Source organism: Atheta coriaria, unplaced genomic scaffold, assembly GCF_025399875.1.
Source record: "Atheta coriaria isolate IRGN ID8LTWV9N9 unplaced genomic scaffold, Caltech_Dcor_3.1 hic_scaffold_10_pilon, whole genome shotgun sequence".
In the NCBI taxonomy this organism is placed as follows: domain Eukaryota; kingdom Metazoa; phylum Arthropoda; class Insecta; order Coleoptera; family Staphylinidae; genus Dalotia; species Dalotia coriaria.
This window is the reverse complement of record NW_027045452.1, coordinates 3,412,686-3,425,597: the sequence shown is the minus strand read 5'-3', so window position 1 is coordinate 3,425,597 and position 12,912 is coordinate 3,412,686. Positions and strand designations below refer to the sequence as shown.

The window sequence follows — 12,912 nt, the reverse complement described above, 5'->3', positions numbered from 1 at the left end:
AATAATTCAAGACCAAGATAAGATAAATCCGTTCAGCCGTTCTCGAGTTTTAGCGAGACTAACGAACAGCAATTCATTTTTATATATATAGATTAATAGATTAATTGCCGCGGGGATTGTTTGTATTAACTACCAATAAAATAATTACTTATTCCGCTTTCTAGAAGTGTTCTACATGTCTTATTACTTAATGTTCGCGATCGTTAAAATTGAACAAATATTAGGACGCCTTTGAAGAACGAGTAGGTATGCGTATTACATTCACATTTCAAACTCTAATTTGAAAAGAAAGTGAGTGTACGCTGACAATGCGACTTCCTCGGATTCTTCGGATGTTCATCCTGTGTGTGTATGACGGCGCACATTTATATATTAGACATTAGTAGGCAGAAGAAAGGCTAGAAACTGAATTATATTCAATTTTATACTTCGTCTGATTTTGACATCCTTTCAATTGTTGGCATATTTTTCACTTTTTGAATTATTATAGGGTCAAATGACATTCAACAAATGAATATTGTCAAATATCTGTCAATTGATGCTATTATAACCTCAAAAATTTAGTTTCAGTTTCTCTCACATTTGCTGATATTTCTTTCGGTAATAAGATTTCTTTGAAAATAATGATTAGGTAGCGACTACTGGTCGTGTTGGAAATGTGGCGCACGTTAGCGGATAGATCGTCGCATCGTCATAGAAATGAATTCATAATGAATTCATGTTCTCTCAAGTGCGCGAGAGTGAAGCGCACGAAAGCGAAACCCGCGAAGCGAAATGGCGCAATGAGTATAAGAAGACGAATGCGTTTCGCCGCGCCGTCACCGCTGCTCGTCGACGCGTTCATTCATCATTCATTGCTTTCTATGCGTCGCGTCGGCCTGCTCGCAATTTCATTGCTTTCATAGGCTTTGCAGTGAATTATTGTCGGGCATTGCAAGGCGCAAATCGTACATTTTATTATGAACTTCAATTTTTACACGATTCTCGCGACATCTATGCTATTTTATGCTCGATATTGTCAACTGTCAAAAACTGTCAATAGATACAACATAACCTCAAAAATATAAACGCGTGTTTTCTTGTGAAATTGTGTCGTCATCAATTTGCAATTTACTAATATCACAACATTATGTTAACAACTATCATCACCTCACTTAATGTGATCATCATTTTTATAAAAAAGAAGGTAAATAAAATTTGCAATCAGCGATCATCGCAGAAAAAGACCATTAAAAATTCCAATGACATCGTGACATTGAACAGATGACTACTTCACGAATGAAAATTTAAAATGAATTCAACTAAGTGCCGATTGTAGCTAACCGCAATAACATAAACGTCAAATAAAAACATCAATATTATAAAATAAATTGCATGGAATTAATTATCGGCGGATCGATGAATGAATTCGTAATTGAAAATTGTTTATGCTCGCATCCATAAAACAATAACGAATAATTTTATGCGATTAGTCATATTCGTCGGAATATTAACTCAAAATGGGCTATAATAATTAATTGGTTGTTTCAGTGCTCAATGCTAGGCGTAAACATTGCGGTTAAGACCACACTTAGACCATCAGCGACGTCAAATGCAAATGAAATTCAAGTTCATTTGTGTTACGGTAATTGTAGACAAACAAAATTTCATCATATACAATGTGTTTGATATTTGTTACACAAGATACGAGTAATTTCAATATAGATGACTACATCACGAATCCAATAAACTCCAATGCATGATTTGATTGATCGCGCGCGACAGGATGTGCAGAAAGCCGTGAATTATTCTCCATCTAAAAATACGCCGTGAAGATTACACGATCAATACGCCGGTTTAACCGCCATCGTGATAAGCGTGACGCTAATCTGCGCAAACGTATTGTATATTGATGTCAATTTGAATGATGTAATTACTAATTGCCCGTGTCCATGATAAGTCGGAGGTTGAGCTCCGGTTAAGTCGTGACAACGTCGAGGGCCGACGTCGGTTCTACGCGTTGATTGTTCATACTTGATGAGATGATTCAATCATCCTATTAAGCTATCTGCAAATCAGCATTTGGTGGGAGCTGTGCTCGAGAGATGATAAAAGATAATGTTTGCAAGTGCAAACAGAATTAATCGCGAATATAATTGCGCTCGTTTGTGGTTTATTGACTCAAGTTGTAGTTGGGTATGGAAATAAGTTTAATAAAGTCGGCGGTTGAGGTGAGAGGCGTGTGGAAGCAGCACTTGGAAAAGACAATTCACAATCCACAATCGACAATCGGCACTCATGAATCACAAATCGAGCGGCGCGGCGAAGTCAAACGGAAATATCATTTGCATTAATGAATTATAAATTTGTTGGATTTTTGTTCTTTTCTTCTGTTCCACTTTTAAATAATTGTAAAGTTGGTTGCATCCTCAACTCAAATCAACAATTTTTTATATTTTTATCTTTAAAACGCGATTTTCCACTGTTTTAAGACACAAAAAGTGATATTTTATACACGGGCGGCCAAAGCAGTGATTAAAATACTTTAGTCACGGGTTTTAGTCACGGGGTGGAGTTTGCGCCTGCGCCTGTCTTAATATTGCGTTGAATTTATTTGCATCGGTGCAAATTCAACCTTCGACCATATTCACAATTGAATGCTCATTGTTCTCACTGAATGCTCTTCAGCAACGAATGTGTAATGGAATTATTCACTTGGTGCGCGCATAATGGCGCATTAATTAATTTTCACACGGGCGCCACGCGCGTCCTTTGATCGGCTCACAACTGTTGAGATTTCTGACCCAAATCAATAAAAAAATGGGATTATAATCAATATTATTATTTTACACTCGATATTTTGCGAATAACAAAATTTAAATGAATCTTAATCAAGTCAGAAACTTTTCGTTTGGCCCAGATATCAAGGTAGAAGAAAAAAAGTGATTCGCTAAGTGAAAAATATGCGCGCCAGCCAAAAAAGTTGAATGAAGATAAACGTGAATGAGCCGAACGGTTTTCGGCGGCGCTGTGCAGAAGCAACGGTGCTACTCAAACTGGTACTACTTATACCTACTTACTAAGGTGTTGCTATCCAATGGTCAAAAAGATCCGGTCAAGGTTTGTCCGCGTGCCCCGAAAATGCTCGCGTTGGTATTCAGGTTGACGATTCATTTAATCTGTAACTTGCTCAAAGACTCGATCATTAATTTTAATTAATTAAAAATAGAAAAAGGATATTATTAGTAATTATTTAATAATAGCTAAATGACTAATCCTTAACAGGTAATGCGTCGGATGTGTTGTTAAACAATAAATCGAAGAATGTAAATTAGCTGTAAACATAAGATGAATGATTTCATCAATAAACGAATGGGATGCGAACGCTGTTGATGCAATGTGTTGAAGGTCGTCAGGCAGTTGTGATAAGACAAGACCGGGGAGTGAGTTCGCTCAGGCGGAAGGCGACAGCCGACAGAAGCCAATGCCGCGTCGAGAGCGCAATGCTTGCACAGTTCGATCGGAGGTCGTCTGCAACACACAGCAGACTGGCTGTAAAGCAAAGAGTCGAGATTGAGAAACCAGCTGTGAGTCTACATCCACATTCACGTTATTCATATTTATATTCATATTCATATGAAACTGCAATAAACATGTTTACGGTTTAAGTTTAAATTTAATCATAACTAAAATTATGATTTATATGTAAATTGTTTATGTATACACTTAGTATAGTTAATTTATATTGTGTATACCGTTGACGAATGTCGCGTCAGCGACAGCGACAAATCTGAAAATGGTGCGTACGCAAACGGCGCGCCGAAGAAGTCGAAGGCTTCTCGACAAGTTTGCACACGCGCCAGACAATCCCGCATTTGAAGCACGAGATTCCTGCATCCTTAATTACACTACACGTCTATGCTGTTTAAAGCACCTGCATTCCGCTCTACCGATAAAATACTGGTTGATATCAATTGATATTAAATTTTTACCTCATCTTGTTTGTTCCAGGTAAAAAGATGAAGTCGCTTGCTTCTACGACGTATACAACCGCCTCCGTGGGATGGAATGCCAGCCGTCGTTCGCCGCCCTGTTGAGCACATCTCCGCGGTGTGATGTGGCGGTACTGCCGGCGCGCTTGTTATCTCCATCAAGTCCGACCGCCGGGCCGTAGAAAATTCCCCGAAAACTTCAATTTACCCACCACGCCGTGGTGGAAATAATAATTACACTCCAGAATCTAAAAAATAAAAATAAAATAAAATGAGTATCACATTAATGACAAGCAGGCGCAACCTGGTGCTGAAGTTCGTCATCGCGGCGCTCTCCATGTATCTGCTCATCATGTTGATCTCAAGTCGGCCGACATCAACGTTCATTCGTGAACTTCAACAATCCGGACGGAATTTAGCCGCGCTGGAACCACAAACCATCGTGGAGATTGTCGAACCTGCCGAATTAAAACTACCACCGACAGCTGAGGAAGTTTCACAGTCACAATCGTCGGTTATTCAAATTGTGAGGCAACGTGCGCGTAAAGTTGAAGAGGAGGGTGGCGATATTAACGAGAATAAACTGATGGAAAAAGATGCTGAGTCACCCGAGTCAAAAGTTGCGGATTTAGAACAAGAACAAGAGAGTCCAGAAGAAAAGAGAAGTATATACGATCTGGTGCGGGAATACACGAAGTGTGTCGATCGACCAGTGGTCGCAAAAACACAACAGCGCGGAGACTATTGGGTGCTGTATAATTACGTGCGCCCTTCGCGAACATTCGGCTGTCACGAAAGCGTGACATACACGACGCATGCGGATTACACATTCATGGACAACTTGGTGCCGTTGATGGAGCGATGGCGTGGTCCGTTGAGTATTGCACTGCATGCGCCCGGTGCCGATTTCAAACCGACGATGGAGTCAATCGCGCATTTGCGCGACTGCACGTCGCCGCTGGTGAAGGAGTTCGTCACGTTCCACGTCTACTTCAGCACCAGACATGTGCCAAAAGAGGTGAGCGATATTATTCCACGAAATCACAACCCAAAAATGATCAAAATAGTTTTTTATTTGGCATGCGGCCATGTTTGATTATAACTTACAAGAAGCTGCGTTGTGACTATCTGCAGAGACGATCGGATTTCTAAGAATTCCTGATTTATGTACTTTATGATAATTTATATCCTGTTTCCTTTGAATGCTTATGATTCACCTACCACCACACATCACAACATAGCAAATAGTATTTTATCATTGTCTAGTCTTTACAAATCTGACTACTGCGAGGGAATCGTCTGTAATTTATGCGTTTTTGAATAATTTATACTTCAGAAAGTTAAGTCTTCTGTTGCACTTTGTGAAATTTCCAAGTTTCAAGGTTGTGCAGACCTGAAAACGCCGGAACTATATCTTGGTCTACCGCAACATTGAATCGCAAATGAGTGTGTAAATCATAATGATGTTTTTCTGAGTTGACGACACCTTTCCTGGTTTCTTAAGCGATTTGTGGCTGGTACTCGAGATAATCCGGCGCGTCAAGAATAGATTATAATGAAAAATTCTTTTGCGGTTGCCATGGCGACATGCCAGTGACGCAGTGTTCGATATTGTGCGTACCGAAAAACATCTCTGATTTAATGGCATGTCAAAGACGAGCCGTGACGCCATTAAAAACACAGAGCGCAATTTAAAACGATCCAAACTACACGTTTATTGAGTTTCATTTTCTTCTCCAAGACATTTGCGAGATGATATTGTATGATATTTTTGACTGGCGCGTTGTTTCCGTTTGCTACATTTCCGGTTTTGTATTTGGAAAGGAAAATAATGACTAATAACACGAAGTTAATTGTGGTTGTGATGACTAATGCGCTAATGCTGTTATATAGGCAACCAAATTTCCATGCGTGTGCGATACGTGATGAATATTTATATTTCTACTATGCACGCGTGTATTCGGCGGCGTGTGAAATTAATTTGCGCTTGGTCGGCGTGCGCGCGTAGGCACACGTTTCGCGCTTTTGTCGTTGCCAGTTACGTCGGGCATTACTGCACATTAGAGGCCTATTGATTTAATAATATCACTGCATAGCGACACGACCACGCTGCTCTTGCTTCACACACGGCGCGGCGTATCCGCTTTTGTTATCGAAATCGATACGCGACAACATGGGCGCGAAACACTTACCAACCACGCGAATTAAATGCAATAAAAAAGAAGAAGGGTGGTTTAAGTAAGGAGTTGTTATGTTACAATTTGCGTTAGTTGTATTGAAATAGTATATGCGCAGCAGGAGCACGCGCGCGCGGGCGCCAATTATTCCTATTCAATTCCGGTGGGATTTAACGCTGGAATTTGTTTAGCGAAACGAAGTATTGCCAATGCACCGGGCAGACATCGAACGTGTTATTCAGTTGGAATATTCAATGGAATCCGCTATTGAATAAAAACGTGTCTCGCAATGTTATCAACTACGTACGCAAATTCATTTCATGGAATAATTTCGTTATTATACCAATTCATATTGAATTTTAATATAATAATATTTAAGATGCACAAATAACCATGATTATTCGACCAGAAAAGTAATTGTCATAGGTCAACTGTCAAATTTCTTGAATTGAAGTTAGGCAACCAAATATACACATGTCGTATTGTCAAATTTAATTCATTTATTAATAATTCGTAATTATAGTAATTCTAGCTTCGCTCGCGAATATCTAAAGTAATGAAGTTGCTTCCGTACGCGTCTGAGCACATTAAGTTGCGCGTCCTCGTTAAACTTGGGGCGACTCGCCGAAAGTGATAAATGCGATTATCTTTAAGTTGAAGGACTTCAAACGAACGACACGACATTCGCCGGTTTAACGAGTGCTAATTTTGATCATTTTATGGTGGCATGCGTTTATTGCTTGCATGTTAAATATCTGTAAGCAATGATTATCCATGTGTCTATGTACCGAAAAAAAAATCGCAAATATTTCTTGGATGAATTGAAAGTTGATGTTGATATTGCTTTAATTAACAAAGTTCCACACGAAAGATAGGAAATTAATGGAGCGTTGGGTTTTTAATCCGCTTTAATCAATGTTACAATTTTCTCCCGGTGCGCGGACGGTGCAGTCATGCGTGGCTTCAATAAAAACTGCGAAATGCACAGAGCGCGCTTTAATTAACGCCTGTCGATATCGATATTCAGCGCATAGCGCGATTTGATTTTACAATTATAACTTAATTTCACCCACACGCATCGCGTTTTAGTTAAATAACATCATTTACGCATGCCATTTATGTTTGTATAATGTGTTGCCTAACCTATTTGACATTCAGTATTTAAAATGTGCGACGTTGCCAGATTGATGTCTACTTAAGTGAATTTTGAGGTTATTTCTGTTATTACAACCTGTCACAACTAAAATAAACCAAAAAAGTGTTGTAAGTTACGCACTAGTAGAAAAATCAATACGTAATAAACGAATAAACCCCACAGCACTATTAACGTGAAAATTTCGTATTTCGTGTGTGGAATGTTTGACATGACGTACAAAAAAGCGACTCGTGTACAGATGTTAATCAGAGTAATGCGTGCTAATCACTTGAACCGGTAGCACGATGCGTGAGCGCTGGACGCGCGCGATTTCGAAAAACGATAATCATTTCTGCGGGCGCGGCGCTTTGCGCGTTCATACATATGCGGCGTGATCCGATTAATGAGCCTGCGATGACTATTTATAACTTTCATTAACCTGTTACGCTGCGCCGGCGTTTGAAATATGAGAGGATGACGCGTGCTCATAACGCTCTTCCAGCCGAAGAGAACCAAAAGCTTCGTGTTTAAAATAGAAATTATTTGCACGTGCGCTTTTGTTTTTATTTTTCGGTATTAATTACACAGCTTTCTTCTATAAGCGAAATTATTCACAGTCACAAAGCTGTGAATAATTTAAATATGAAGAAAATTAAAACTCGTTTAGAAATCGATATTCTGAACTTGTAATTCATTTTCTCTAATTTGAATGACGATCAATTGGATGAAATTGGTTCATTCAATTACTCATGTGTCAATTTACTTATAACTGATTTGTTAAATAGCGTTTGATTAGTATTTTAGCAAAACTTTCTCAATTTCGTTTTGCTTGTTTTAGTTTAAGTATAACACACGTATGTCTATAAAAAGACGCATTTCTTTATAATCCGTTTAGGATAATTAAATTTACGACAGTTTAAAACTTGTTTTGGTCACAGAACATGAACATGTTTCCTGATAGCGTATTAAATCGACTTTTGTGGTCTCATTTAATTTTTTTATGATCGTTACCAACGACAAGAAAGCAAACTAACCTCAACACTTGCTTATTAGGTTGCCTAACATCCATTAGAGGTTAGTTTCTGCTTTGTTTGGTAAATACAAATAATATAACACGGTTAATTTTAGTTTTATTAGTTGACAGGTTGTACTAATTTTTATTTCATTTTCCCAGGTGCCCAGACACAATAAAGTCTTCAGCGAGCCATACAACTGTTCGCTGACACCACCGTACATGAACGCATCATCGGAACAAATGTATAAAACACAAAAGAAGCTGTTGTATCCTGTCAATGTTGGTAGGAATGTCGCCCGCGAGATGGCCACCACACACTACATCCTCGCGTCGGACATCGAGTTATACCCCACACCGAACATCATCGAACAGTTCCTAACGATGATCGCGAGCAACGCGCCGCCACTGCGCAGTAACAAACCGAAAGTGTTTCCGTTGAATCTCTTCGAGATTGCTGCCAATCAGCAGGTGCCGGAGACGAAAACAACGCTGAAGGAGATGGTCGCCAGCGGCACGGCGGTGCCCTTCCATAAAAAACTCTGCTCGGGTTGTCATAGTATACCAATGGGTAAGGAATGGATGGCGGCCAATGAAACGCAAGGGCTGCACGTGTTTCACGTCGGCAAGCGCATGGGGAAATTCGTGCACTGGGAGCCCATCTTTATCGGCACGCATGCAGAACCGCTCTACGACGAACGCCTGAGCTGGGAGGGCAAGAGTGATAAAATGACTCAGGTATAACCAGGAATTATTCTATATGAGACAGGCTGTATATTGATGTTGATGCGGGGCGACGATGTCGAAGATTTATTTTTATTTGCGTCCTTGCGTTACTTTATGAAGCGGTTTACTTCGTGGTGGCGGCGCCGGGCAAATGAAAAACCAAGCCGGTAAATGTCAGTAAAATATCACCGGGTCTCGACGGAACGACGAACAAGACAATTAACTCGCTTTTCCTTTACATTCTCGGGCGCATCTTTCTCTATCTTTACAATTAAACGCTGTTCGTTGAAGACATAAATCGAAGCCGGAACAAACAAGTCGCGTTGGCAAAATATTGCCGCACGATTAATTGAAATCGAAACTATTCATCAATGTGCACGTAAATCTAACAATTATGTTCAGTTTCAATCTGAAACACAAGATATCGCTAATAGCGCGTGCATTGTGTTGAAACTTGTGAGTTAGGCAACCCAATTTGCATGAATTTTAATACTTCGTGAATTGCTTCGGGGTTTAGTTGTTGGCAGAACAGAAGTTTGCAACTCAATTCGTTATCAGCAGAATTCAGGCGTTTGTTTTCGAACCAGTGAATTAGTTCAATTAAATTAAGTTTTAAATGTGTGTTCTTTACAGGGCTATGCACTGTGCGTGTTAGACTACGAATTCCTCATCATCGACAACGCATTCCTGGTGCACAAACCAGGCATAAAGATCTTGAAAAAGGACCCGAAACGAGCGGCGCTCGCCGCCAAGACAAATCAGCTCATCAAGAAGATCATCTTCCCCGAGCTGAAGGTCATCTACGGTGTGAAAAAAGGCTGTGCTGTTTAATGCAAACGTAGTAAAACCGATACGTATGTAGAACGTACTTCGAAGAGAAAAACAATCGCGGTGCACGAATAAAAAACATGTAAATATTTGCATATACTAGTAAAACAGAAGCTCTAAGACAATGCGTACTAAAGTAAAGGTTCTACTCTGTGCTATGCGCCATTTTGAAACGCGTTTGTATAAAGATAAAACAACAACTCTAGTTTAGTCTTATGGTTTATCCTAATTTGCTATTCACTACTACGTCTTAAAGAGTTACTTTTAGATTTGATTTTAGTGCAACAAGTTTTCGACTACTTATCCTTTTGCTCAAAGACACTTTTATTTGTAATCGACATTGTTGTGTTATAGATATTTATTGAAATATGTTTTGTACATAACTAGATTATACTCGATCATGTAAATTTATGGACACGCTTGTGTCAAGTCACGTTTTTGATCACATCACTACTTTATTTAATCATTATTTTACTATGTGTATAACACGATTAGCGTTTGTTCATTTGTGTACGACATTACACGCGTGTGAAACATGCACGCTGTACGTTACAAAGCGCATGAAACACAACACAATCGATAGAGATATCGTAGGAAATCCCTTAAATGGCAGCAACCAAATGTACGCGTTTAAATGAGGTTAATTTAACGGCCGATTGTGCTTTGTTTCATTGTGCATTTGTCCATGTTGGTTGCAACAAACGAGTTATTCACTTTTCATGGAATCTTAAATGGCTGCCAGAAGGTATCACCTGTGAAAGCATTCATAATTGAAGAAGCAAGAAAACTTTAATTATGTGCTACATTTTAAATTACAACGACATAGGACGTAATTATCCGCATAAATTATTCAATCGCCAATGGCCGAGTTTAGGAAATGACTGGGAACTGAAAGCTGGGTGAAATATTGTGTCCTGGTCATTATTTTGTTTTAATATTTTGTTCAAAATGTACTTTCAAAACAATCTCATTCATATCATCACTTTAAATGCATTAATCATGCACCTATGTTTGACTTACTAGAAGTTGATTTAATCGTTGATGTGCCTTATTCACATGGTGATTTAGAATGTTATCGTTGCAAGTGCAAACGAAGAGCAAGACACGAGTAAAACTCGTCAAAATGAAATTTAAACGAAATTCGTATCTTAAATATTCATTGCCTAACTCAGGGTTTCCCAAAGCATACGCCACCTATCGAGCATTATTGTAAGTTGCGATAAGTTTGGGAATCCCTGGCCTAACTTAATCATGCGAGAATCACACTTGACATCTAAACCGGAAGTAATATATTTATCATTAAATGAAATCACAGAAATAAACGTAAATTATTATTAAAGCGGAAACAAATTGTAAGAAGCTATGAGAGACAAGCAAATATGAGAGTATATTAATTTTTGTACTGTTATACATACTCCTAAAATGTATTAAACTTGAAAATACGATATTTTATCTTGTATGCGAAGAGAACAAGTGCGCGCAGCGTTTTTATATGAATTGAGGATAGAGCTACGTCATATTGTATGCCAATTGCCAAAAATAGATGCATTACTTTGACTGTTTGATTATTTACTTTGCGTGAGATGCGAAATAAATACGTTTGAAAACGTCAATTGACTCTATTACTACCGGCAAAGCATAAAAACATTAAATTATCTTCTATAAATGATCGCTTTTCCTCTGATTAACAGCAAACGTGACATTTATTAATTAATAGACTACAAAACATGAAAACGTAGAAATTTTCAAAGAGTTAATTAATATGTTTGATGGAACACACTGGAAATAATTTCATATTAATTAAGGAAAGTGTTTTGAGCATATTTTCACAATTTTAACCTACAAATACTATGAAAACATAAATTAATTTGGTTTTTGTGGAGTGGTACACAAATAAGCGGTATAATTTTCTAGGTTAACAATCGATTTTATGTTCTTTGTTGATGTCATTCCGCGCTTGTTCTTTTTTCTCTAATTTTGTTTTTGTTTGGATTCTAATCTATACGAAAATTATACTTTATCAAGGTGAGTACCATTATACGCCCGAAATGGTTTTGTTGTTCACTTGCCTTCCAAATTATTGATTATATCTGTTAATTCAACCGGCTAACAGTGTTTATGTAGTTATTGTTTGTCTGTTGATTTGTTTGCATTGTCATCTGCATTCAGGTGGAACTACGCATACATACAACAGCTGCAGAGAAATGGGGAATGAAAAATGGCCGCCATGGATAGGGTGACTCTATCTGTGCTGGATTCTCGCCGCCCACACGCTTTCATATTTTATGAGAGGGCAAACATAGCGATCGCTTTCCAGCAACAAATAAACAAACAGACAGAAGCCGAACGACGTGGGACATCGAAGGCGCATACTTGTGGCGTGGTCGTTTTCCTTAAAGGACACGACGACGAGACGAGACGGACAGGAGTGGATTGAACGACTGAAGGAAACGTAGGATAAATAAATCTATTTTTATTCACACAAAGAAGAGGATGAAAAGAGGATGTTTTTGTTGTTTGGTATCGAATACCGGATGTTAAATCACTGAAAAATGGAACAAATGCGTGACCGGAAGTAGTTTTTATGTCATGTTGCAGTGTTTTAGTCATTTTTTGAGTTTTGCTTATTTTCATCGCGTTAAAAAAAGTTTCATACAAAAAATAGTTATTGATTAAATCAATCTTGAATACAAATGTTAATGAATTCAACATTTTAGTTTTTAGTTTTCTTGTTCCGTCGGTTTTACCATCTTTTTGACTCATCTTGTGGCACGCCTTTCGAAAGTGAAATTCAAACACTGCAACACAAAGTTTAGCAAGTCGAATGGTAAATACTAATACACAATGCGACAAATTGCATAAGAACCAATTTCATATACACTTTAATGACGTCACACATACACCAAAAATCATTAATATTCGCCATCTTGAAGATTCTATCGCATGTTATTCTATTCCAAACATGAAAACGTGACAAAGTTCAGAAATGACACGCATTAGTCAGAACTTTGGAAGATTCTTTACCAACTCCGAATGGTTTTTCATTAACCAATCGTCCTTGGA

The 12,912-nt window shown here is 38.4% G+C and overlaps 1 protein-coding gene and 1 long non-coding RNA gene across 3 annotated transcripts; one reads left to right on the top strand and one right to left on the bottom strand.

Annotated features, from left to right (window-relative positions):
• Window positions 1–3,218: 3,218 nt before the first annotated feature.
• Window positions 3,219–4,397, bottom strand: LOC135801503 (uncharacterized). Of its 2 annotated transcripts, none has more exons than XR_010550376.1 (3): window positions 4,276–4,397; window positions 3,972–4,219; window positions 3,219–3,531 (listed from the first exon to the last, which is right to left on the bottom strand). It is a non-coding gene; the product is annotated as an uncharacterized lncRNA (long non-coding RNA). The 2 variants fall into 2 exon arrangements; XR_010550377.1 differs by having other exon boundaries at window positions 3,219–3,510.
• On the top strand, window positions 4,213–11,462 carry LOC135801490 (beta-1,4-glucuronyltransferase 1-like). Its single transcript, XM_065315009.1, has 3 exons — window positions 4,213–4,989; window positions 8,458–9,033; window positions 9,655–11,462. Exons 1-3 carry the CDS (start codon window positions 4,243–4,245, stop codon window positions 9,850–9,852), a joined length of 1,521 nt encoding a protein of 506 aa, XP_065171081.1. The 5' UTR covers window positions 4,213–4,242; the 3' UTR covers window positions 9,853–11,462.
• The last annotated feature ends 1,450 nt before the right edge of the window (window positions 11,463–12,912 follow it).

What these genes read in the sequence shown, in the direction of transcription:
- LOC135801490 (XM_065315009.1), top strand. Translation starts at nt 4,243, where the DNA reads ATGAGTATCACATTAATGACAAGCAGGCGCAACCTGGTGCTGAAGTTC. An exon ending in CCAGACATGTGCCAAAAGAG is followed by an intron (nt 4,990 to 8,457) that starts GTGAGCGATATT and finishes TCATTTTCCCAG; the next exon opens with GTGCCCAGACACAATAAAGT. An exon ending in AGAGTGATAAAATGACTCAG is followed by an intron (nt 9,034 to 9,654) that starts GTATAACCAGGA and finishes TGTTCTTTACAG; the next exon opens with GGCTATGCACTGTGCGTGTT.